The sequence below is a fragment of the Geotrypetes seraphini genome, chromosome 10, assembly GCF_902459505.1.
Source record: "Geotrypetes seraphini chromosome 10, aGeoSer1.1, whole genome shotgun sequence".
Classification (NCBI taxonomy): domain Eukaryota; kingdom Metazoa; phylum Chordata; class Amphibia; order Gymnophiona; family Dermophiidae; genus Geotrypetes; species Geotrypetes seraphini.
The window spans coordinates 34,381,662-34,409,223 of NC_047093.1; the positions used below are offsets into that span (position 1 = coordinate 34,381,662).

A 27,562-nucleotide genomic window follows, 5' to 3' on the forward strand; every position below is an offset into this window, starting at 1 on the left:
TGAGCGGATGTGGCTTTGATCAACCAATCGTCCAGGTAAGGAAATACATGCAGGTGGTGAGAGCGTAGAAATGCCGCTACCACAATGAGACATTTGGTGAATACCCTTGGAGATGAGGCAAGACCGAAGGGCAGCACCTTGTACTGGTAATGACAATGATTGATCATGAATCGGAGATATGGTCTTGAGGTTACATTGATCGGTATGTGAGTGTAAGCCTCTTTGAGATCGAGGGAGCATAGCCAGTCGTTTTGATTTAGAAGGGGATAAAGGATGGCTAAAGAAAGCATCTTGAATTTTTCTTTTACTAGATGAATGTTGAGATCGCGAAGATCCAGGATGGGTCTGAGATCTCCTGTTTTTTTGGGAACTAGAAAGTAACGGGAGTAGAATCCCTGCCCCTTTTGATCTAGAGGAACTTCCTCTATAGCGTTCAGAAGGAGGAGGGATTGGACCTCCTGAATAAGGAGGGCCGATTGAGGACTGTTCAAAGCAGACTCTTTTGGCAGGCTTTGAGGTGGAAGAGTCTGAAAGTTGAGAGAGTAGCCGTGGCGGATGATGTTGAGGACCCATTGGTCCGATGTGATTACTTCCCACCGGCTGAGGAACAGAGAAAGTCGACCTCCTATAGGCTGAGGCAGGAGAGCAGGAATAGGGATACTGGCTATACTGTGGAGAATGAAGTCAAAAGGGCTGTGACTTCTGCTGAGGAGGTTGTTTTACAGCTTGTTGCTGCTGCTGTTGTCTGGGAGGCTGACGTTGTTGTTGCCTCTGACGCCTAGGTTGCTGAGCAGTGGTAGTCAATGGACGAGCTGTGAAGCGGCGTTGATAGGCCGATTGCTGCCTATATGGTCTTGGCGGAGGAGGCTTCTTTTTATTCTTGAGCAGGGTATCCCAGCGCGTCTCATGAGCAGAGAGCTTTTGTGTGGTTGAGTCCATGGAATCCCCAAAGAGCTCATCCCCTAGGCATGGGGCATTGGCTAACCGATCTTGATGGTTAACATCAAGCTCGGATACCCGAAGCCAGGCCAAACGACGCATAGCTACTGACATTGCTGTCGCTCTGGATGTTAGTTCAAAGGTGTCATATATGGATCTAACCATAAACTTACGTAATTGTAGAAGAGACGACAAGCATGTGTGAAAAGCGGGATGCTTTCGTGAAGGAAGATATTTTTCGAAAGAAGCCATGGTGGTAAGGAGATGCTTTAAATAAAAAGAAAAATGAAAAGCATAATTACCAGCCCTATTTGCCAACATAGCATTTTGGTAGAGCCTCTTACCAAATTTATCCATGGCCCTTCCTTCTCTGCCAGGAGGAAAGGGGGAAAGCCGACAGCTGATCTGATGTTGACGCTTCGGACAACAGTATCCAGAACAGATGCTGAACGGGTTGACTGCACGGAGGAAGTAGAAAGACCAGTGGATCTTATGATCAGACAGCAAGGGAAACAACAGGTAAAGGGAGCTTGCTGGGAAGAGACTAAAGGGCATGGAGACACAGGGGGACTGGGTGGCGCGAGGGCGAAAGCTGAGGGTATCATAGGGGCTACACAAGGCGAGGGGGATCGAACAGAGGCTGGGGCCCAGGAGGGGGCAAGAAAACCCAGAGGAAAAGCGGGGAAGTGGGGTGGCGGAAATGTGGGGAAGCTGAAAGCTACGAGGGTAAAGGCTGAGGGCAAAGCAGAAGTACAGGGAACAGGAGAGGCGGCCCAGGTGAATGCAAAGGTGGAGAAAAAACAACGGGACCTGCGGTGCTTATACGCAAATGCAAGAAGCCTCATGGCCAAGATGGGTGAACTAGAGGTCGTGGCCAAGGGGGAAGACCTAGATATAATTGGAATTACAGAAACATGGTGGACAGAGCAGAATCAATGGGATGTGGCGCTACCGGGGTACAAGCTCTACAGGAGAGACAGGACCCACAAGAAGGGGGGAGGCATAGCACTATATATAAAAGACTCTATCTACTCGGTCGGGATGGATATGGCAACGAAGGCAGAAGGGCTGGAATCGCTATGGGTCAAATTGCCGGGAAACAAGGGTGCAGACATAAAACTGGGGCTGTATTATCGCCCACCTAGTGCGCCGGAAGGAGTCGGACACGACTTGGAAGCTGAACTGAGACAGGAGTGCAGGACTGGAAGTGTAACAGTGATGGGGGACTTCAACTACCCGGGGATAGACTGGAGTACGGGTCACTCCAACTGCACTAGGGAAACAGGATTTGTAGAAGCTGTGAGGGACTGCTTTATGGAGCAACTGATCAGGGAACCGACGCGGGGGAGTGCTACTCTTGACCTCATCCTGAACGGATTAGGAGGGCCTGCAAGAGGGGTAGAAGTGGGAGGACCACTAGGCAACAGTGACCACAATGCGATCAGATTCACTTTAGAAAGGGGGACACCCATAGTAAGGAGGACCGCAACAACTGCGCTCAACTTCAAGAAGGGGAACTATGTTGCTATGAGGGAAATGGTGGGGAGGAAGCTCAGAAACATCTTTAGGATGGAGACTGTGGAAAGCGCCTGGACCCTATTCAGGGACACCCTGCAGGAAGCACAAAAAAAGTACGTCCCCAGTTTCAGGAAAGGCTGCAAGAACAAGCGGTCAAAGGACCCGATTTGGATCTCAGCAGAAGTAAAGAGGGCAATAAACGACAAAAAAGTATCCTTCCGGAGATGGAAAAAGGATCCAACGGAGGAAAACCACCAGGCGCACAGGAAATGCCAAAAAGAATGCCATCGAGAGGTTAGAAAAGCAAAAGGGAAATACGAAGAGGGGCTGGCCAGAGAGGCGAAAAACTTCAAGGCATTCTTCAGTTACGTAAAGGGGAAACGACCAGCGAGAGAGGAGGTGGGGCCGTTGGACGATGGGGATAGGAGGGGAGTGATTAAGGAGGATAAAGAGGTAGCTGAGAGGTTGAACATGTTCTTCTCATCGGTTTTCACGAGAGAAGACACATCTAATATACCGGACTCAGAGGAGCTCATGAGTGGGGAACAGGCTGAGAAATTAGAGCACATAGAGGTAAGTACAGAGGATGTCCTCAAACAGATAGAAAGGTTAAAATGCGGCAAATCACCGGGTCCGGACGGGATCCACCCGAGGGTTCTGAAGGAGCTAAAACAAGAAATAGCGGGCACAATCCAGCATGTTTGTAACCTATCCTTGAAAACTGGAGAGGTACCAGAGGACTGGAAATTGGCGAATGTCACACCTATCTTCAAAAAGGGATCGAGGGGTGACCCCGGGAACTACAGGCCGGTGAGCCTGACTTCAATTATAGGGAAGATGGTGGAAGCTATGATCAAGGACAGCATATGCGAGCACATTGAGAGAAATGGCCTACTGAGAACAAGCCAGCACGGATTCTGTAAGGGTAGGTCATGCTTAACGAACCTTCTGTACTTCTTTGAGGGAATAAGCAGTCGGGTGGAAAATGGGGAACCCATCGACATCATTTACCTCGATTTTCAAAAGGCTTTCGACAAGGTGCCACATGAAAGGCTGCTTAGGAAGCTGTGGAACCACGGGGTGGGAGGGGATGTGCACCGATGGATAGAGCACTGGTTGTCGGGTAGACTGCAGAGGGTCGGAGTGAAGGGCCAATATTCTGACTGGCGGGGAGTCACGAGCGGTGTGCCGCAGGGATCGGTGCTGGGGCCGTTACTCTTCAACATATTTATCAATGACCTGGAAAAGGAAGCAAAGTGCGAGGTTATAAAATTTGCAGACGATACCAAACTGTGCGGCAGAGTTAGCTCCAGGGAGGAGTGTGAGGACCTGCAAAGGGACCTAGACAAGCTGGAAGACTGGGCGAACAAATGGCAAATGCGCTTTAACGTGGAAAAATGCAAGGTCATGCATATAGGGAAAAAAAACCCGTTGTTCAACTACAAATTAGGGGGGGCATTGTTGGGAGAAAGCAGTCTTGAGAGAGACTTGGGAGTGCTGGTGGATGCATCACTGAAGCCATCTGCACAGTGCGCAGCGGCCTCAAAAAAAGCCAACAGGATGCTGGGCATCATAAAAAGGGGCATAACAACCAGGACGAGGGAAGTCATCTTGCCACTGTATCGAGCGATGGTGCGGCCGCATCTGGAATATTGCGTTCAATATTGGTCGCCGTACCTCAAGAAGGACATGGCGGTACTCGAGAGAGTCCAAAGGAGAGCAACGAAACTGGTAAGAGGGCTGGAACACTGCCCATATGCCGAGAGGTTGGATAGGCTGGGGCTCTTCTCTCTGGAAAAAAGGAGGCTCAGGGGTGATATGATAGAGACCTTCAAGATCATGAGGGGCATAGAGAGGGTGGATAGGGACAGATTCTTCAGGCTGAAGGGGACAACAGGTACGAGGGGGCATTCAGAGAAACTGAAGGGAGATAGGTTCAAAACGAATGCAAGGAAGTTTTTTTTCACCCAAAGGGTCGTGGACACTTGGAATGCGCTACCGGAGGACGTGATTGGGCAGAGTACGGTACAAGGATTCAAACAGAGACTGGACGGATTCCTGAGGGATAAAGGGATCGTGGGATACTGAGAAAGCTAACCAGAAAATAAGTATAGAAACCCGACCAGGTCGTGCATGTGCAAGACCGGAGGGCTAGGACTTTGATGGGAAGATAGGACTCAATAGGAAACCAAGGTGGCATGGGGGCCCCTTCTGGTGATTTGGACAGGTCGTGACCTGTTCGGGCCGCCGCGGGAGCGGACTGCTGGGCAGGATGGACCTATGGTCTGACCCGGCGGAGGCACTGCTTATGTTCTTATGTTCTTATATACACTGGCTCCTGAAGTCTTTTTAAGGGTGGATTCGACAAATAAGGATTCATGTGGAAGTTGAGGTTTGTCGAACCCAGGAATGGGAATTACCTTATATAGAGAATCCAGTTTACGTGGGGCCCCTGGGACAGTTAAAGGAGTCTCTAAATTCTTATAGAAAGTTTCCCTCAAGATGTCATGAAGGGGAAGTTTCAAAAATTCCTTTGGAGGCTGATCAAAATCAAGGGCATCCAAAAAAGCTTTAGACTTTTTGGATTCAGCCTCCAAAGGAATGGACAAGGACTCACACATCTCTTTCAAAAAACTGGAGAAAGAGGAAGTGGCCTGTTTGGAGGATGGGTCAGGGACAGCCGAATCCTCCTCCTCTGGGGAACATTCGCCTTCAGAAAGAAAGGGTTCCTCTGAGTCTCCCCACAGATCAGGGTCTCTGACATGGGAAGAATGGTCCCGAGACTCAGGTGTCGACGTTTGCATGTGTCGGGTTTTGCGCACCGACTTACCCGACCTCATCGATACCGAGTCAGGAGAAGTTATCGGTCGCACCGGTGCCGAAGTCTGCACCGATTGATGGTGAGCTCTCGGCTCCGGTGCAAGGACTGGCATCGATACCGATGAGGTTAGGTGAAGCGGTACCGAGACAGTGGAAGCGGGTAACACGGGTTCCACAATCGGTATCGATACGGGTTGATCCACAACCGGTACCGGTGGCTCGGTGCGGACTGGCACCGGAAGGTTCGGTGTCATGATAGCAGGAAGGAGTCGTTCTAATTGCTCCTTAAGCTGCACCTGAAGGATGGCCGTAATGCGGTCATCGAGGGATGGCACCGGTACCGCTTTTTTCTTCTGCGGTACCTGCGGTGCCGCTCGACGCCCCGGAGATGAGGAGCCCGATGTCGAGGGACTCACCTCTATAGGGGCGGAGCGCTTCCGCTGGCGTCTTACAGGCGGCAGGATTGGACTCACTGCACTCGAGGCCGGAAGACGTTCCAGCGGGGAAGGCTTCTTAGCCGGCTTACCTGACTGTTGAGATGCCGGTGTGGAATCACGCGGCGTCGAAGACGAGGGTGCCGACTGAATCGGTGCCGAAGCCGGAGTCGAAGGAACGGGGTCGGACATCTCGGCACCGAACAACAATCGCTGTTGAATTTGGCGATTTTTTAATGTCCGTTTTTTTAAAGTAGCACAGCGGGTGCAAGTAGAGGCCTGATGCTCAGGACCCAAACACTGTAAACACCAGTTGTGTGGGTCCGTGAGAGATATAGGCCTAGCACACCGCTGGCACTTTTTAAAACCCGGTTGAGGGGGCATGAAAGTAAAAACGGCTTCCGCCAAATCGAAGGCCGAGGCTTCGATGGTGGCAGAAGGCCCCGCCGGGGAAAACCGAAAACTGAAGAAAAAAATGAAAGTTTTTTTTTTTTTAAACAAAATGGAAAGAAAGAAAAAAGGCAATTTAAGCCAAAACGTTTACGCGAGCGGGAAGGCAAGTTAGGAGAAAATTTCAACAGCCGTTGAAAACACGTCTTCTTAGCTCCGCGGAAACTAAGAAACTGAGGGACCGCGCGCCTCTGTCGGGCGGGAAGGCACTCGCGCGTGCGCGGTGCGGCCGAGCTAGAACTTTCTAAAAGTTCTTAGAGTGCAATCACTCTAAAATTGTCCGTACCGGGGCTCCGTCGGTGCCGTCACCCATCAGTCAAGAATATGCTGCCTGCTTGTCCTGGGATAAAATAACTTTGTAAAGATATGGGGGCCATTGGCATAGTATTGTGATGAATAGACATCAATTCTTTTCTTTTCCTTTTCCTTTTTAGATCTATTTAGCACACTCAAGGGGGAGGGTGGATATGGAGTGTAAGTTTGTTTGTTTTTTTTTATAATTCTTTATTCATTTTCATATTTTACATGAAGTGTACAAAATATTGAGTTACAACTAATGAATACACAATATCACTTTTATATCTATTACATAATATTCTGAACAAATTTTTTTTATCCCCTCTCCCACCCCCCACCCTTCAAGTACTTTCCAATCACCTTATACATATTGTATACCATATTATAACATGTTATGTAAAATTATTTTCACTACCCCCCTCCATGTGTGCCATAAAGAAGACAAGAAAAAGAAGAAAAGAAGAAGATAAATCCTATTATTCATTCAGTACAATACTTTGTCAATGGCCCCCATATTTTTATAAATTTAGGATATGTCCCTCTTTGTATTGCTATTACTCTTTCCATTTTGAATATATGACAAATTGTATTCCACCAAAATGTATAATTAAGGTTACTATGATTCTTCCAGTTATTGGTTATATGCTGAATGGCAACCCCTGTCATGACTAGTAAAAGCTTGTTATTTTCTGGTGAAATTTGACTTTTTTTTCTCATCATCATTCCAAATAACACTGTATCATATGATATTGCTACATGATTTTCCATCAATTTATTAATTTGTGGCCAAATTGCATTCCAAAAACTTTTAATGTAGGGACAATGATATAGTAAATGATCCAACGTCCCAGGTTCCAGATTACAGTGCCAGCATTTATTGGACTTAGAACTATCTAATTTTTGCAAACGTGTAGGGGTCCAAAAAGCTCTATGTAATAAAAAGAACCAAGTTTGTCTCATAGATGTTGACACTGTACATCTCATTCTCCAAGACCAAATTAGTGGCCATTGAGATGCAGTAATTTGATGCTTAATCTCAATGCTCCAAATGTCTCTTAGACCATTTTTTTGTTTTTTATTCAAATATCCAGATATTAATTTATACCACAATGCGGCTTGATGCCCTAGGAAGTCTGCTTGGAAGCATAAGAACTCTAAACTATATTGATTATTCAATGTTTTCCATTCAGGGAACCCAACCTGAATGGCCTGCTTCAATTGCAACCATTTAAAACTTTGTTTTTTACTAAGACCAAATCTATGTTGCAATTGTGAAAATTCCAGCAGTTTACCTTCCGAAATAACATCATTCAGAGATCTAATGCCTGCAATAATCCATTCCTTCCAAAGGATTTGAGCTCTGCCAATTTTAATCTTGGAGTTTATCCATAAAGACTGATTAGTTGACTTGTTTATTGGAACAGGTGTTAATTTACTAATAAACCTCAACGGTTTCCAAGTATCCATTAATATCTTATTTTCTCTGTATCTTCTAGGCATGTTGATATTTGGAAGATGAACTAAATTTAGGGGAAACATAAGGCGCCATTCCAAATATAACCAATCCGGTGCATTATCTATCAGTTCTGGGAGGATCCAATACATACCCTGACGTAAAATATAGGCTTGATGGTACCTATAAAAATTTGGAAAATTTACCCCTCCCTCCTTAATTGATTTTTGCAAAGATACCAAAGCTATTCTATGCGTTTTACCAAGCCAAAGAAATTTTGTTAAAATGCTATTAAGCTTTTTATAAAAGGACCCCTGAAAATAAATAGGTATCATACTCATTTGGTAGCAAACTACAGGCAAGATCATCATTTTAATAGTTTGAACTCTCCCCCACCAAGAAAGATGTAACGGATTCCATTGCTCACATAACTCTGTAACTCTTTTCAATACAAATTTTTCATTTTCTTTTACTGTATCTTCAATTGTATTTTTAACTTGAATGCCAAGATATTTAGATCCTTCTTCTTTCCATATGAACGGAAAAGCGTCAAATAATCCTTTTACACAATGAACATTTAAAGGTATAAGTTCAGACTTACTCCAATTAATTTTATAACCTGAAAATTTGCCAAACATATCAATTAATTCCAATAGACAAGATAAGGTAGACTCTGGATTCCTCAAATAAAGTAAAATATCATCTGCATAAGCCGAAATTTTATATTCCATATCAGAATATGGAATACCCTGTATCCCCCTTGCTTGCTGTATTGCTAACAATAAGGGTTCTAATACAACATCAAATAACAAAGGAGATAAAGGACAACCTTGTCTAACTCCCCTCTGCAATTGAAAACCATCAGATATCATATTATTAATATTTAATCTTGCAATCGGGAAGCTATACAATGTTTTTACCATTTGTATAAATCCAGAACCTATATCAAACCATTCTAAAGCCTGATACATAAAATTCCATTCTACCCTATCAAACGCTTTTTCTGCATCCAAGGAAACTGTAAAAGCCGGTTCATCCATTTTTTTTGATAAATTTAACATGTGAAACAATAATCTAGAGTTATTAGAGGAATGTCTTTTAGCAACGAAACCCGTCTGATGTGTGTCTATAATATGTGGGAGAGCTTTGGCTAATCTCAAAGCCAAAATTTTCGCCAAAAGTTTATTATCCACATTTATTAAAGATATAGGCCTGTAGTCTGAAACCAAAGTAGGATCTTTATTTGGCTTAGGCAAAACAATTACTATTGATTCAGCCATAGTACCTTTAATATCACCTTTTATAAGTTGTGTCTGATATAAATTTAGTAAATATGGGGAAAGGACATTTTGAAATGTTTTATAAAATTCTACTGTATAACCATCACCACCTGGAGCGGATCCAACTCTAAGAGATCTCAACGCTGTTTCTAATTCTTTTAATGATATAGGTTCATCTAAACTCCGTTTTATATGATCAGGAACCTTAGGTCCAATAATTAAATCTAAAAAAATTTTACCATCTTTTTGCCTCTCCAAATAAGGCTCGGAAGAATTCAGGTCCTTATAAAATTTTAGAAATTGCTTTAAAATTATATCCGTTTGATTGGTTATTATACCATTATCATCTTTTATCCCATTAATGTTAGTTCTTCTTTTTTTTGCTTTAAGATAATTTGCCAATAATCTTCCCGTCTTAATAGAATTTCCATAATACATTGTCTGTTTGGAAAACAAGTCTCTTCTTATCATTTTTGAAGCTAATTCGTTATATTTACCTTTTGCTTTCAAAAGAGCTTGTAATACATCATGTTCCCATTTGCTTACCAATTTAGTTTCTAGTATTTTAATTTCTTTTTCTAACTCTATATACTGTTTTTTAATCTGTTTCCTAACAAAAGCCGAATATGATATAATATGACCTCTCATAGTCGCTTTAAAAGCGTCCCATACATTTTCAATAGATGTATCTTCCACTAAATTAATTTGAAAGAAATCACTAATTTGTGTGTTAAAATTTTCCAAAAATTTTTCATCCACAAGCAATGCATTATCAAATCTCCAAAGAGGTCTTCTATTTTCTAATTGATCTAATTGTAAATCTATCCATACTCCCGCATGATCCGAAATGATAATGGGATCAATGGAAGCCTTAATCACTTGCTGCACCTTATGTGATGAAATAAAAATATAATCTATTCTTGAAAATGATTTATGAACCTGTGAACAAAATGAAAATTCCTGATCATTAAAATGAAGAATACGCCATATATCCTTCAAATCACATGATTGAACCAAATTATCTAAACCTAAAGATTTTATACTTTTACCTGGTTTTTTTATCCATTAATGGATCCATTACAGCATTAAAATCTCCAGCCACCACTAAATTAGAAGCAGCCAGTGGTAACAACATACTCTGCAATTTTTTAAAGAATTCTGATTGATTCGAATTAGGGGCATATATATTGAACAACGTCAGGGCATTATTTCCCATACTTATATCAACATGTAGCCATCTTCCATGTGGGTCCGAATTTACTATCTTAAAATTGGCCATACACTTTTTATTTATAAGAACTGCTACTCCTGCTTTTTTACCCTCTGCTGGAGCAAAAAAAACATTCTTTCACCCACCCACCCGTTAGTTTCTGTGATTCCTTTATATTAAGATGGGTCTCCTGCAGACAATAAACATCCGCGTTTTGCTTCTTTAAAAATGATAATACCTTTTTCCTTTTGATTACATGATTCAGGCCATTGACATTAATATAAAATATCTTAAAATACATAATATATTTTATACTCCTTATCATAATCGTCCTCTTCCCTTCTTCCATAACTAAGATCTAAAAAACTTCTCCCCATGGCACACATTCTTACCTCCAAATTACCCAATCCCTTATTAATCTTTTCCTTAATCATCCTAGTAATATCTTTAATACCCACCTTCTTCCCACCCCTCCCTCCCCAATATAATGACTGCTTAAGGACACACATTGGACAGTAATCCCAACTTCCCCCCTCCCCCCCAGGCAACCAATATTTATTAATAACCCCTTTATCCTTTATTGAGACAAACTCACTACCTCTCCAGAATATATCTAATTATATCTCTCTTCTAATCATAAAACCTTTTTTCTTTTTTTTTCCATTTTAAAGTAATTAATTTCTCTATCTATTATTTAACCTTTAGTCACATAACCATATTTATTTCCTAACATTCCATTAATGCATTTTTATCATTTCACCAATCTCTAATTCATTCCCCCAACATTTTATTTCATTCAAGAAAATTCTATCATAGTCATATATTTAATAAAAAGTATCATTTTCCTATATCTTATATTATCTAATCCATCTTCTCCTATCCTCCTTTAAATATCCAACAACAAATATCCATCTCTTCATATATTTCTGTTAAAAAAAAAAACAACTTCAATTTTATAAGTTTTTATCCTCTATTTGTATTTAAACATTTGTATTTCATTTTCAAAATAATTTTTTTCCCCCCCCTTTTTATATTTCCTCTTCTCCAAATTAAATCCAATCTTTTTAAAACTATATTATCACAACATCAATCTTTACATTCCTTCAGCTATCAATAAATTCTTATGTATCTTTCTTTTATATTATTCATTTTCCTTTCCTTTACTTGCATTTAAATATCATATAACTTGTCCTTTCTATCATTAGTCCATTCTGCAATCTTTTCCTTATTGTCCTTTCATTCTTTACTTTCTCCTTTTCTGACTTATTAAATAAACTGAACTTTCATATTTATTTCTTATCTCCATCCATCCACTCTTAAAGACTTTTGACTGCCAATTGTCATTCATTATTTTTTTTTTAATAATATCCTTTTAGTCTATCAGTCCTGCTTTCTTCTTCTTCACATCTATTTATTTTCCTATTCAGTCTTCACTTTTCCTTTTGTGTTAATTTGTCCAGTCCTTTAATCCTTCTTGTTCATTCTTTGCTCCAACCATCCATCTTTCAGTCTCCTAAAAGTTCAGTCTAATAACTTCACTTTAATGTCTTTCCAGTCTATCCTTCTTTCTTCTTTACATTCTTTTATTTTCTTTTTCACTTGTCCATTTTTATTTCCTGTTCTTTGTTGCATATTCTTCTTTTTCCAACAAACAAAAGTCCCATAGTTCTTTATATTTAATTTTTTGTTCAATATCCACCAATCCAGTCTTAGTATTTATCCCTTCATTTCAACACCCATTGTGCTAAAATGACATAGGTTCTGATTTTGAAAGAAAGGTCTTTAGTTTTTCCGGATCAACAAAATACAAAGATTTATCCCCACAAGATACCCTCATTTTTGCTGGGTAATATAACCCATACTTATATCCTTTTTCCTTTAATTGAGATCTCAACTCAAGGAATTTCTTCCTAATATTTGCTGTATTTTTAGCAAAGTCTGGTAAAAACCATATTTTGGATCCTTTATAGTTTAAGTTTTTATCTCTTTTGGCAGCATTTAAAATTTCTATTGCTTGCTGGTATCTTAACATCTTGAATATTAATGGTCTTGGTTTCCCTTGATTTTCCAGACTCTTTATTGGAATCCTGTGTGCCCGTTCTATTTCCAAAGGCTGTTTGAAATCCAACTGCAATAATCTAGGAATTAAATTTTCTAAAAACTGTATTGCATTTTTCCCTTCCAAATTTTCCTGTATTCCAAAAAGTTTTATATTCTTTCTTCTTCCACGGTTTTCGTAATCTTCCAGCTGACTTTTCAATTGAATTATTTCCAAACTGTCATTTTTGCATCTTTTTCCTTCACATTCTAAGCTCTCCATTTTAACTTCTAACTCTGTTGTTCTTTTATTAGCTATTTCCATTTGTCTGTGTATATTCAGGATTTCTTCCTTCAGTTCTGCCATATTACTCACAGTCTCTTTCAGCATTTGTTTGATTTGCCTCAGTTCCCCCATAACTTCAGCTTTGCTTAACTCCTCTGATACATCAGCAGGAAGCGGAACCTTACTCGGGGTAATTTGATCCTGCTTCTGCCTTTTCACAGCCCCTCCGGTTTCACTCTTACTCTGTCGGGTGCTCGCCATGCTCCCGCTGTCCTCTCCAATGTTTTCAGCCGAAAATAGTTTAAAAGGAAATCTTTATTTATTCAATGGTTGCCCAGGTAAGAGGAGCGCTGCGATCACACGACCATTTTGTGTGCAAGCTAAGCCACGCCCCCGAGTGTAAGTTAATAAGATATGTTATCATATGTTATATAATATAGTACACTCTATTTTAGTTGAAAATGTGATGAAGGGTCGGTGAGTTTTTTGTTTTTTTACACTATTAGATCTTATGTGTTAGATATTATAGTGCTATATTGGAATTACTTGTATGATATATTTTTGTGTACTTGTTGTTTGATTTGAAAATAAATAAAGATTTAAAAAAAAAAAAAAAAAAAAAAGTCATAATTTTTCCAATTGTATGTTATTTGTTGAATTGCTACTCCAGTCAAAATAAATAAGTTTGTTGTTATTTGACAAAATTTGACTCTTTGCTCTCATTGCCGTGCCGAATAAAATAGTATCATATGTCAAAGCTACCGGATTTTCTAACATCCTATTTATTTATAAACTTCTTAATACAAAACCACAAAATGTCTGTGGCAGCACTAGCTGTTTTTTGGGGCAGATGGTAGCATGTTCAGTGGATCGATATAATAAATCATCTGACAACTAGACAGTCCCATTCATGAAGAGGTACTTTTTGGTGACTTGACATAGACTCAACAGGATTGTGGTACTTTTCTTTCAACACTTGCTCTAAACCTAAATCATCTCTGGGCCTTCTGCAGGTCAGATTTATTTAAAGGTGGTAAACCATCTTCACTTAGGTTGCTGACATTGGTATAAACCACAGGTAGTATGGTGGTACACACTCCCAGTGAGGTAACTACTTTATCTTCACTAGTAGGATGGCATAAGGCTCTAACCCCTTCTTCTGGTCACTGCACCATGGGTCAGAATTACTGCTGCATTTTCTCCTTGATAGTGCATCAGCATCAATGTTTACTTTTACTGGGTGGTATTTCAAACTTAAAAGTTATATGTAGCGATGGCGACGGAGTGAGTCGCGTTAGAAGGTTGCTCCTGCATTTTCTTGAAAATCTTACCTTTTCCATGCCTAAACGCAGGGGCAAACAGAGGGGCATTCTTCCTGCCTCCTCTATTACTTCGTTGTCGCGACAGGCAATGATTACAACTTATGCCGCTCCGGTTGACTGAGGTGGGCAGACCTCGGTCTTGGAGAGCGAGGTGTCGTTCAGCCCATTGGGGCCTGGAGTTCCTCCGTGTCCCGGGAGGATGTCGGGGACGCCGTCGGCAGTGCAGGAGGTGCCGGAGTTGATTTCTCCGTTGGCACTGCAGATTTCACCCCTGACCCCGGATGCAGTTCATAGCTTGTCGACTTCCTTGCAGCCGACACCAGAGAGCGGAGGAGCTGGAACCTGTGATGGAACAGGGAAGGAGGAGGTGGGACCCATTGGGATAATTCCCGGAATATTTACTCCTGCTCCTTAAATAAGACCTGAGGTGATCGACATGGAAGCTATTTGGAGTGGATTGGAATCCTTACATAAGGTATGCTCTCAATTTGTTTCCTCAGTCCAGAGCACCAACATCCAATTTAAAACTTTGGAAGAGAAATTTCAAAAACAGTCCGGTAGAATGGACAATTTAGAAAAATCAATAGCAGAACTTAAGATTTCCATTAATTCACAACTGAAGGAAAAGTCTTTTCTTATTAGATAAATGGAAAATTTGGAAAATGCAAATAGAAATTTGAATTAGAGAATGACACGGTGACAAAATTCATCACCGTTCCTGTCCCATCTTCATGTCATTCTTTAAGGAGAGAGAAAAGAATCAGAGTATAATTGGGCACAACCACTGACCCACAAGCTTTGCTTTGAAGAATGCTGGTATAGAAGGACCAAGGTTGAAATAGACATTAGAAAATGACATGGGATTATTTCCCACGGTTATCCGCGGGGACGGGAACGGTGATGAATTTTGTCACCGTGTCATTCTCTAATTTGAATCTTAGATTTTTAAATTTTCCGGTCTCCAAATTTCAAACAGCGAGAGACTTATTTAATTCCTTCTTAAAATTAGTATTAAAATTTCCTGAAGATAATATGCCACCGTTACAAAAGTTATACTATTTGAATATTCCCAAAGAAGATAAAGACAAAGGAATCGTACTGGGAGATTTATTAGAGCAACCTTACTGGTAACCTTCGTTTTCTATAGTCTATACACACTTGTATGGACTCCTTCCTAGACACCACTATAGGTGAGGCATATGGACTTTGGGATTATTTGATGATTCCAGCATCCAATAACTTTCACAGGTGCTTTCTAAATATCTTCTATGTCTCTTGGTGCCAACTGTCTTGATCTCTCCTGGAAGGGGCATTGATTATGCAGAGGCATGGGATGTTCTACTTCTTTGGCCAAACCTAGTATGAATCTATCCTTCCAATAAGGAGGAAGAAATGATTCCCTCAAAAGGAACAAGGACGGATCAATTTTTGATGTTGATGCCTTTTCCTGAGAACATTTTGTTGCAGTGATGGATTCCACTCTATATGCATGGGCTATTTATGATCCTTTTTTGTAAAGTGAGCTCTTTCTTGGATTCAAATCATAACCATATATGCACTTCATTTGTTTTCAGATCAGAGATGGGCAAAATGCCTTGTTGTACTAATACCCTGTTTCCCCGAAAATAAAACCTATCCTGAAAATAAGCCCTAGCATAATTTTTAAAGATGCTCCTAATATAAGTCCTACCCCCAAAATAAGCCCTAGTTAAGATCAACAAGCGCAGCCCCCCTCCCCTCGAATGTCCCCCGACTCCATCTCTGACACTAGTGCTGCCTGATTTGCTGAAAAAAATTGGGGGGGGGGGGGGGCCTCAGAGCAAAGGTTTCAGTCTCACGGTGGGAGGGTCGGTGGGGTTCTGCTGCACAGAGGGATGGGAGGGAAAGAAAGATGCTGCACAAGGGGATGGGTGAGAGGGGAGGAAAGATGTAGCACATGGGGGTGGGGGAGAAAGAAAAGAGGTGGAGGAGAGGAAGGCAGAGATGATTATTATACATAAAAAAGCAGTTACTTACCATAACAGGTGTTATCCAGAGAAAGCAGGGAGATATTCTCAACATATGGGTGACGTCAACCATGGAGCCCCGATGCGGACAGCTTCACAAGCAGACTTACATGAAGAACTTTTGGAAAGTTTGCGACTGCCGCATTGCGCATGCCCGAGTGCCTTCCCGCCCAACATAGGGTGCACTTCTTCTCAGTTCAGATAGCTAGCTAAGAAGCCAACCAGGGGAGGTGGGTGGGTTGTAAGAATATCTGCCTGCTGTCCCTGGATAACACCTGTTACAGTAAGTAACTGTGCTTTATCCCAGGACAAGCAGGCAGCATATTCTCAACTTATGGGTGACCTCCAAGCTAACCAGAATGGGATGGTGGGAGTGTTGGCAATTCAGGAGAATAAATTTTGTAAAACTGCCTGGCCAAAGTGGTCATCCTGTCTGGAAAAAGAATCCAGACAATGAGAGGTGAATTTATGGCAGCTTTGCAGATTTCCTCAATAGGAGTAGATCTAAGGAAAGCTACAGATGCTGCAATGGCTCTAACTTTATGGGCAGTGACTCAACCCTCTAGATCAGGGGTGTCAAAGTCCCTCCTCGAGGGCCGCAATCCAGTCGGGTTTTCAAGATTTCCGTAATTAATATGTATGAGATCTATTTGCATGCACTTCTTTCATTGTATGCTAATAGATCATATGCATATTCATTGGGGAAATCCTGAAAACCCGACTGGATTGCGGCCCTTAAGGAGGGACTTTGACACCCCTGCTCTAGATACAGTCCAGCCTGAGCATAGCAGAAAGAGATGCAAGCAGCCAACCAGTTGGAGATGGTTCTCTTGGAAACTGGATGTCCCAACTTGTTTGGATCGAAGGAGACAAAAAGTTGAGGAGAAAATCTCTGCGGTTTAATCCTTTGTAAGTAGAAAGCCAAAGCATGCTTGCAGTCCAGAGTATGAAGAGCTGTTTCTCCTGGGTGAAAATGAAGCTTTGGAAAAAACACTGGAATTTAGGATGAGTACGGAGGACCACCTTGTTGTGATTGAATACTGTGAAAGGTGGATCCGCTACTAAAGCTTGTAGCTCACTGATTGTGCGAGCAGATGTGAGAGCAATGAGAAAGACCACTTTCCAAGTGAGATATTTCAGATGAGCTGTAGACATTGGTTCAAATGGAGGCTTCATCAATTTAGCAAGAACCACATTGAGATCTCAAACCACTGGAGGCGGTTTGAGAGGTGGTTTGACATTGAAAAGTCCTTTCATAAATCTGGAAACCACAGGATGAGCAGATAAAGGTTTCCCTTCAAACGGCTGATGGAAAGCAGCAATTGCACTGAGATGGACTCTAATAGAAGTTGATTTGAGGCCTGACTGTGATAAATGAAATAGGTAATCCAGAACTGAAGACAAGGAGGTAGACTGAGGCTCCTTGTGATGAAGAGCACACCAAGCAGAAAACCTAGTTCCATTTTCTGGTTATAACATTGCCTAGTGGCAGGCTTCCTGGAAGCCTCTAACAATGTCCTGAACAGATTGAGAGAATTGTAGCTTGGTAGTTACGTTGAAAGGTACCAAGCTGTCAGGTGCAGAGACTGCAGGTTGGGATGAAGGAGAGATCCCTGACTCTGTGTAAGCAGAGATGGAAAAACTGGTAGAAGTAGTGGCTCCCTGCTGCTGAGTTGAAGTAGAAGGGAGAACCAAGGTTGTCTGGGCCACCGAGGAGCTATCAGAATCATGGTGGCATGTTCGTGTTTGAGTTCGAAGAGTGTCTTGAGTATGAGAGGGAATGGAGGAAATGCATACAGGAATTGGTTTGTCCATTTCAGGAGAAAAGCATCTGCCTCCAGGCGGTGAGGAGAGTAGATCCTGGAGCAAAACTGAGGCAGCTTGTGGGGAAATGCAAAGAGATCTATTTGAGGAGTTCCCCACTGAGAAAAATGCAATTCCTGGGATATAACGATAAGCCAACGATGACCTACTTGAATTTGTAACATGAATTTGTAATTAATACCTAACTGTACTGATCTACCTGTACTAGCAACTCTATTGAATGTCCGTGTCAAACTGTCCATTGTAACTTCCCGGGTAACTGACCCAATCTCTTGAAATGTAACCTGATCTTGAACTGAATAAGTAAAGCCTGATTAACATAACATATGAATAAAAAGCCAGTAGTCGGTTCTCTCTTACCCGGTTAAGCGTGATAAACAACAATTAACTGTCTAAGCAAAACCAGATAAAGACAGGACTGTATTTTATCAGCACTTAACCCGTTAAGCGTAGCTGAATATCAATGGATAGTCCTGCACAATTGATTTAACTGGCAAGGAGCTTCTCCTCACTGGTTAAATCGCTTTAAATATTGACCCCCAAACTTCAATTTACTTACCAGCTGCAGCTGATAGAGCTGGTTCAACATCGTCATATGCTGAGGATTAATTGGCGAGGTTAATAGTGCAGGATTGAGACCAATGTTTTTTGCTGCAAACTGCAAAAGCTGTGCTTGAACCTGTAAAATAAAACCATACCACTGCATTAATACAAAAAGCACATGTGGGCGACATCATCCACAGAGCTCAGTATGGACAGTTAAAAAGTGGACTGACACTTAAGTTTTAAGAAACTTCGTGACTGCCTGCATTGCACATGAGCAAATGCCTTCCCACCCAGTTCCGTAAGCAAGCTAAAAAGCCAACCAAGGGAGGTGGAAGGGATGTGAATATTTGCCTGTTCTCCCTGGAAAACACCACCTACAATAATTAACTGTGCTTTATCCAAGGACAAGTAGGCAGCATATTGTCAGATGTAGGACTCATTAGCTGAATATAATGGGATGGAGGGAGAGTTGGCCATTAAGAAAATAAATTCTGTAACACTGCTTGGACTACTGTCTGGAATCCTATTAGTCCTTTATGAACCTAATTGTTTATGGTTTATTCTTATTATACTACCTTTCACCAACAGTAGTAAAGTGGTTTACAATGCTTATCCTGAAGCAATTTGTCTACATATATATTGTAAAGTTTATTCTAACCTGAGGGGATAGAAACTGAGGCACTTGAGCACGAAGACTAGGCTGGGATGAGTTAAGAGGTTGCACTGGCGGTTGCTGTGGCTGTTGCATGGTCCTGGCTTGTGCTGCTCCACTATTGCCAAACATACCCAGATTGCCACTCGGTATCTACATGGAGACATACAAACTTAATATAAAAATTTCAACTCATTACAAATAGTTTATTTTACTACTACATCTTAATTCTCCAGAAAATATATTTTTTAAATTAACTTTTTATATAATGTTTTCTCTTAGCCAAGTTGTCTTGGTTTCTGGTACTACTTAATATTAACAGTTATAAAACTGCCAAATGTACTCCTCCTTTTACTAAGCCATGGTAGAGGTTTGTACCGCGGCCCAGAGTGCTAAATGCTCCAACACTCACAGAATTCCTATGAGTGTTGGAGCATTTAGCGCTCCAGGCTATGGTAGAAATTTCTATCACAGCTTAGTGAAAAAGGGCCATAGTCACTTAGGCCAGTGGTTCCCAACCCTGTCCTGGAGGAACACCAGGCCAATTGGGTTTTCAGGCTAGCCCTAATGAATATGCATGAAGAAAATTTGCATGCCTATCACTTCCATCATATGCAAATCTCTCTCATGCATATTCATTAGGGCTAGCCTGAAAACCCGATTGGCCTGGTGTTCCTCCAGGACAGGGTTGGGAATCACTGACTTAGGCAATCTTATGAATTTTAAATATATAGGCATTACATCCTGATAGAGACAGCCATGCTTTAAACACATTGATTTTTCTGCAAAAATTTTAAACTCTGGGTTTTATTAAAACAAGTGCATTAAAAATGTTAAGAATGAGTTTGTTTCTACCCTCATAACTATGTTACAACTGGAATATGAAAAAGGACTTTACTATAGGACTTCCCAAACTGTGGACCAGGACCCAACAAGGGCTGTAAAATATGTATGACTTGCGCGCACAAAAGACAAACCAAACAAAGCACAACAACAAACTCAGCCTGTACTTCCTGGTGAGGCTGCACTGTAATTAGGCCTCTACAGGCTCCATAGAAAGCAGAGAATGATAGCAGTGTTGGATGTGATGCTGTAGGAGGGCCAGTAGCAGCAAAATAGAAAATTAGGCCTCCAGGGAGCACATGGTTCTGTGGCTGCAATAATGAGGTCATGGCCACAGAAAATTTGATAAGTACTGTTTTAATATATAAAGCTTTTTATCCGATTATAACTTGAGGGAAAAGTTAACCACACTGTTGTGGCGAAGTCAACTTTCCTAGATTTACTGTGGATTTAAGTGCTTACAAAGAAGTTACAAATTCCTTTAAGAAGAAGTCTCTTAGGATAAGCATAGCTACCGTTCATCACAAATACTCAGTGCCTATTACCGCATATTTCGCACTAAAAGACGCACCCGACCATAAAACGCACCTAGATTTAGAGGAGGAAAACAAGAAAAAAAAAATATTCTGAGCCAAATGGTGTACTAATATATTTAATAAAATATACCAGGCTCTGTACCCAACCCCACACTCCTTGCCAGGCTCTGCACCCTGATCCCCTTCCCTGCCAGGCATTGTACTCTGTCCCACCACCCTGCCCTGTACCCTGCCCCCCCTCTGGTGGTCTAGTGGTAGGCCGGGACAGGAGGGATCCGTGCTAGCCAACTAACAATTTTTTTTACACACACACCCCGTACCTTTTTAAATCCTTCTCAGTACCTTTTTAAATCCCCTCCCCCAAGTACCTTTTCAAATCCCCCTTAAATCCTGGTGGTCCAGTGGTGTATTGGCAGGAACGAGATTTCCGCCTCCCTCACTGGATGGCTGCCTCATCTCGGGGCCAGTGGCGCACAAGGTAGAAGTGAGCTCTTTGTGCTCCAGCCTGGCCCCGCACTGCTCCCTGAATGGCTGCCATCAGTTTTTGTGAGTCCCGCCATAGCTTGCTCAGCTGATGGCAGCAGGAGTATTCCCCACCCCCACCTGATCAGCTGAGCTGGCAGGACTCCCTGAAGCCGCAACTTCAAGGAGGCCTGCTGGCACAGCTGATTGGGGATTCCCTTGCCACGATCAGCTAATAGCAAGGGACCCCTCGATCAGGCAGGCTCGATTCTGTAACTGGCACCAGTGACATGGGTGCCGGTTACAGAATTGAGGGGTAAGGTGTTTGTTTTTACAGACAGAAGCGATTCTGTATAGGATGCCAGTGTGCGATTCTCAGCCACTTCTTAGGAAGCTACTGAGACTGGCAACCTATAAGGAAACTGCCCCTAAATCTTTAAAATATAGAGCATTCAAATCATGTGAATTTTCTACATGTAGATTAAAAGTCACCTAGTATCATATTTTTGTTAAGTCTACACAAAGTTGAGCTTTGATTACAACTTTCCCAAGTAGAAGGAAAAGGATGAGGACACAAACACAATATAAGATAGAGTTTAATAATTCTATGAAAAAGAAATAATTTTCTACCTAGTAGTGTCATGTTCAAAACATTTATGAATATTTGTGTGTATGTGGGGGGGGACGGGTACTAGATAATGACACATTTAAACTTATGTAGAAAATATTTTGTTTGTTTCCTCTGTAACTAGACAGGTTATTGAACAAAGTGTGTGAAAATGATATTAAATTATAATCCTTAAAAATGTAAAACCTCACCTGTCTAGAAGAATTCAAGTTTTGCATGCCCAGCCCTGTGGCAATACCACCCAGGGTCTGATTAGGGAGTGCACTGTTTGAAAGGGGGAGTTTCAGGCTTGGTGAAGGCAAAAACGGTGAAGAAGTGGGCTCTTCCACTAGGCCGCCATCCTGATTGGAGAAAGAAAGGGTGAGCTGTGTGCAGTGTCCAGCAACAGACAAAGCACAACACAATTTCCCAAGGAAATAAAAGAAAAATGGGCATGATTTAAAAAAAAGAAAAGTAATTAAGAAGCATGGGTAATGAAGAAAATAAGGGTAAAACAAAGAAAAGACAAAAGACAGGGTTAAGATAGATCATTTCAGTTTACTTTCTGTTTTTAAACACAAGCAGTTGGTTCCTCTGCTGAAGAAGTTACTGACTTCAAGATTTAAGAAGTTATTTCTCCCCAGCCCCCCCAACACCCCCTTGTTGTCTCTTTTTTGGGGAGAAGCAAGCTACAATACTTAGGGATGGGAGTGGGTGTGGCGCAGTGCTTATAACTACAGCCTTAGCACCCTGAGGTTATGGGTTCAAATCCCTCGCTGCTCCTTGTGACCCTGGGCAAGTCACTTAATCCCCTCATTGCCTCAGGTACACTAGATAGAGTTTGAGCCCAGCAGGACAGACAAGGAAATATGATAGAGTACCTGAATGTAAACCACTTAGGATATAAGTGGTATATAAATGATTAAATTGAAAAAAAATACTTAGGATATAAGTGGTATATAAATGATTAAATTGAAAAAAAACCCACTTCTCTAGCAATATTTAGTATACCAATGGCAACTGAGGATTTAGTGAGCTGTTCTGTCCTCTTGGCAGACTGCAATACAGCAACAAATGAAAAAATGTTTCTGACCTGATTTCTATTTTAGGTTATTATTGTAATATGTGATATATATATATATATATATATATATATATATATATATACACAAGTAATCAAAATTGTGGAAACACCGAGTTTTTTGAGATTGCATATATTTATTCAACTGTTGCTCCAGTTACTTTAGGCCTGTAACGTATGATAATTATTTGATTGTTTATAAACATTACTGGTAATATTTGTGTAGTAATTTGATTTTTGTGGTAAGGAATGACTTCTACTGATTTGACATCTATAAAGTAAGCAACTGGTTGGGGTTTTTTTATGTATTGCTTAGATTTTGAGCACATACAGTACAGTAGGTTGCTTATGTGTTTTGTTTTGATGCTTCAATGTTGTTGTCACAGCTTGTGGTTATTGTCTAAAGGCCCATTGTGCAATATGACAAAATTTGAATTGCTATTTTTCATTAATTGCAATTTAATTTAATTATTATTGTCTAAATACACTAAAATCATAGCTGTATGATAAATTTTGCAGAAGAGACTTGACTGGTCACCTAAAAAGAGAGCAACAGCCATAACCTTAAGAAAAGAAGGCTACAGTTACCAAGAGATAGCAGCCAAAATTGGTCCAAGGTGTGTTACTGGCTGGGGTACTCAAACTCTGCAAGTGCTTTGAAGACTAGAAGCATCAAAAATAAGGGGCCTGAAAAAAAAAGTTACAATACCTCAGACTGATAGAAGGATAGTGAGAATGGCTCTACAGAATCAGAAATTAACTATCGCTGACATCAATAAGTCACTAACTGAAACAGGGGAGTTGGTGTGAGGCCGGACAGTTCGCCGAACACAGGTGAAAACAGCCCTGCAAGCAAGATTTCTGAGGAAAAAGCCCTTCAATGCAGTTCAGCATCATAAATGTTTGGACTGGGCTAAAGAGCATGTCAACTGGACCACAGAGCAGTAGAAGAAGGTGTTGTGAAACAATGAAACCCAAATCTCCATTTGTCAGTAAAGGTGTCTGCTATGTTCATTGGCGACCAGGTGAGGACTGCTTACCAAAGTGTACTATTGCCACCATGAAGCATCCTCTGAGAGCAATGGTGTGGGGATACATGTCCAGAGATTTTGTGGATTGATTGCAGGTGCCTGATGGAGTGATAAATGTTGACAAATACATAAAGGAGGTCTTTCAGTCCAAGGGCCTGCCCTCAGCTAGAAACATCTTTGGTGACAGTCAAACGTTCATTTTTTAATACGATGGCGCCTCTTACCACAAAGCTAAGAAATACCTCACCTGGTTCAAAGAAAACAAACGTTAAGTTGCTAGACTGGCCAGGAAACAGCCCAGATCTCCTCACTGAGAGCTTCTGGGCCAGATAAGAGAGAGCAGTAAGTGGCAAAGTGACCGTCCAACAAACATGAGCTGATAGAAGCAATAATCAACTCCTGGTTCCACATAACACCACCTATTGACCTCCACAGACTTTTGGACAGCATGCCAAGATGTAAGGCAGTAATCAAGACTAATGAAATCATTGGATAACTGGACAAATTATTATTAGAAGATTGAGTAGCTTATGAACAGCATTATTTTTGTGAAATGTGCCAATTATTATGCTGGTCTTGTTAAGTGATTACAGAGTTTCCATTACTAGTTGAAAATGTATACATTAAATACAATTATGATATTATAGCCATTTTTTTGACGTTCAATGCCTAAATTGCTAGGTGTTTCCACGATTTTGGCCACTAGTGCAATATATTATGTGATATAAAATATAGTTGTTCTTGATCTATCCTTGCTATTTTTGGGACACAGACTGTAGAAGGCTACCTGGTACTGGCTTTCCTTTCTAACAGTTAGAGTTGCTATTGAAACCCATTCCAGGTACAGTAAGTCTTTCCATAATCAAGACCCAAATCATAATGGCCTAACTTTGCAAATAATGGAGTTGCTATCTAAGCTACAATTTTTTTTATTCCATTTTCTTTCCATAGGGACCTTTTGTGTTTGCATTTCTACATTGAAACAAAGTTTAACAGTTTATCAATGATCTAGAAAAGGGAGCAAAGAATGATTTCATCAGGTCTGCAGATGAGACAAAATTATTCAAAAGAAGCATGAGTAGACATTGAGGAATTTCAAGAGGGACCCTGCAAACCTGGAGAACTGGGAACCTAAATGGCAGATGAAATTTTAATATGGACAAGTGCAAGGAATACAGTGGTTTAAAATCAACAGGAATAAGTCCCATTAGAACAGTTTAGTATAATATTGCAAGAGGTCTAGGGCCCCTTTTTAGCCCAATAGTGTGACCCAGTGCGGTAAATGAACCGAAACCCATTCACTTCCTATGAGCTTCGGTGCATTTGCCGCAGCAGAATCACTACTGCAGCTTTATAAAAGGGTTCCCTAAAGATGTAAAATTTCCAGAAAATTGGAAAAGAAAAGAGGGGGAATATGCTAGGCCTCAGAAGAAAAAAATTCTCAAAGTTAACAAACTCACACATCTAAAGTAGAGGCCATCTGAGCTCACTGCCCCACTTTAGTCTCATTATTTTAAAACATAAATGTGATTAAAAACATACCTTGTCAAGGAATGTGGGGCGGTCCATGGAAGACTCTTTGGAGATTGGTGGCGGGCGGCAGCCAAGGGGTTTGGTGACCATTCCATTATAGTCGGTCACTCCCATTCCACGCTTGTCCATTTCCACCTTCTTTTCCAGCAGAGCACCTGTAAAGAGGAAGAAAAATACAATTTCAATAATTTAAAACAAATCAGGATCAAGCAAAGCCTCCCAAAACAAACAATTGCTACTCTATCTCTTCTACTATTTGAAAAAGTAAATGCTGTTCCACCCTATGCATAATTTCTACAGATATCTATTATCTCTCCCTGCCATCTGAACTACAGGCAGTCCCCAGGTTAAGAATGGGCTCTGTTTTTTAAACTGTTCTTAAGTTGAATTTGTATGCAACTCGGATCCTAGTATTCTTCCTACCTTTTCCACTTCCTTGAGGCCCCTCTTGCATCCCTTTCCATCCATCCAACTGTTCCCGCTCCACCACCACATCCAACAATACTCCCTCTTATCTCTCTTCCCCATGCATCTCTACCTCACTCTTCTCACACCACAATGTTCAATAATTCTCTTTCCCTCCCTATGCCCAAACATTCCCCTCTTTCTTCATCTCCCCATGTGTACAATCTCTCCCTATCACTCAGACCCCCAATTCTCCCTTTCTATTCCCTCCCCACTTCAATATCTCTTTCCCTTACTCCCTCCATTCTTCCATCCTATGGCTCATGCTCCCCTTCCTCCCATTCTGTGTCCCAAGTTCATGCCCCCTTCCCTCCTTTCTTCCACTCTTTGTCCGAAGTTTGTGCCCCTCTCCCTCTCTCCAAGTATGTGCTTCCTGCTGATGGGTGTTTACCTTCTGGCCAACTCCCTCCTCCTTCCAGTCACAATCGTTTCTCTGCACAAAGCCGTGGGTAGCGGTGGCTGAGCCAGAAGCCTTCCCTCTAATGTTGGAAGCTCCTCCCACGTCAGAGGGAAGGCTTCCAGCTCAGCAGCTAGACATGCATAGGAGCTGTTGTGCAGAGAAATGATTGTGGTTGAAAGGAGGTAGGCGGCCAGAAGGTAAACACCCAAGGCAGGTACTTGGTGCACATAATGAAGAGAGAGAGGTTTTTGGACTCGGGAGAGAAAGAGAGGCAGGTGTTGGGACTCGGGAGGGAGAGGGGCACATTGGGACACCGAAGGTAGAACAGGACCCCCGTTCGTAAGTATGAGTCCAACATAAGTCAGATTTTTGTAAAATGGAGACTCTCTGTATAGGGTCCTGCAAGTTAATGCATGTTGCCCAGCATGCTCCATTTGGTAAGCACCAGACCCTATTTTCCTCCACAAAAATTACCAATATTAAGGGACAATGGGGGTTAATAGGAGTTCAGATCTTTAGAGTGTCTCAAGACCTAAAAACTTGAAGATGAACACTGGAGACTGATTAGAACACTGTCTAGGAAACAGAGTGCTCCTGCTACAGTCACTTCAGGGTAGGAGAATATGCTCCATTATCCTTCTGCTCTGGGAACTGTGTATTAAAAGACCTATGCCAATGAATCTTTTCCTTGCCATTTCACCTTTATTTCATGCTGAAGTGCTCAGAGCCCATTACTGCCACAAACTGGGAGAATACATCTTTATTTTTCCCCACCTATCCTTAAGGACCCAGCACAACAGTACAATACAAGTCCAAAAATCTGGACTGCTCGGTGATTGAGCCAGTCCAAACTTTTGGATTTTCTAAATTCTCAGGCAGCACCTTTAAAATTCAGTGTCTCTTCCTCATCCAGCATCTCTGTCTCTGAGCTTAAGAAAATACCAGATAGTGTTCTCAAATAGCCAAAATTTTTCAAAATATTGTTACCTCATGTATATGTGTTCCACAATTCTAAACAGTATTACTAATATTCAGATTAACATCACTGCAAAGTCTTCAGAAGTGCCAGCTGATAGCCAAGTGTTTTCAATGGCTAATATTCAACTTTGTTGGCACTGGCCTCCTCATAAGACCTGCATTATTCTATTCTTATTTATTACTTTTTGTGCTCAGTGCTCATTGCAAATAAATATCTTGTACTTTAACTTATTTAATATGCAAATAAAGTTTAAAAGTTAAGTACAAGATATTTATTTGCAATGAGCACAAAAAGTAATAAATAAGAATAGAATAATGCAGGTCTTATGAGGAGGCCAGTGCCAACAAAGTTGAATATTAGCCACTGAAAACACTTGGCTGTCAACTGGCACTTCTGAAGACCTTGCAGTGATGATAATCTGAATATTAGTAATACTGTTTAGAATTGTGGAACTCAAACACCAGAGCATGAAGGTGAGGGCCATGCTCCGGCATCTCTCTCTCACTCCCTCGTTCAACCCCCTGTGTATAAGCCACAGTGGCAGCCTTACT

General features: G+C 41.3%; 1 protein-coding gene across 6 annotated transcripts in view; it reads right to left on the bottom strand.

The window, feature by feature from the left end:
- TNRC6C (trinucleotide repeat containing adaptor 6C) overlaps positions 1 to 27,562 on the bottom strand; it is a 351,118-nt gene that overhangs the window by 77,583 nt on the left and 245,973 nt on the right. For 5 of the 6 annotated variants that reach the window (XM_033960129.1, XM_033960125.1, XM_033960130.1 and 2 more), the window contains 4 exons: positions 25,177 to 25,322; positions 21,735 to 21,884; positions 19,081 to 19,227; positions 18,436 to 18,555 (listed from right to left, as the gene is read on the bottom strand). In XM_033960129.1, the coding sequence (XP_033816020.1) occupies positions 18,436 to 18,555; positions 19,081 to 19,227; positions 21,735 to 21,884; positions 25,177 to 25,322 (563 nt within the window). The remainder of the gene's footprint in view (positions 1 to 18,435; positions 18,556 to 19,080; positions 19,228 to 21,734; positions 21,885 to 25,176; positions 25,323 to 27,562) is intronic. The other variant, XM_033960128.1, reaches the window with a different exon arrangement.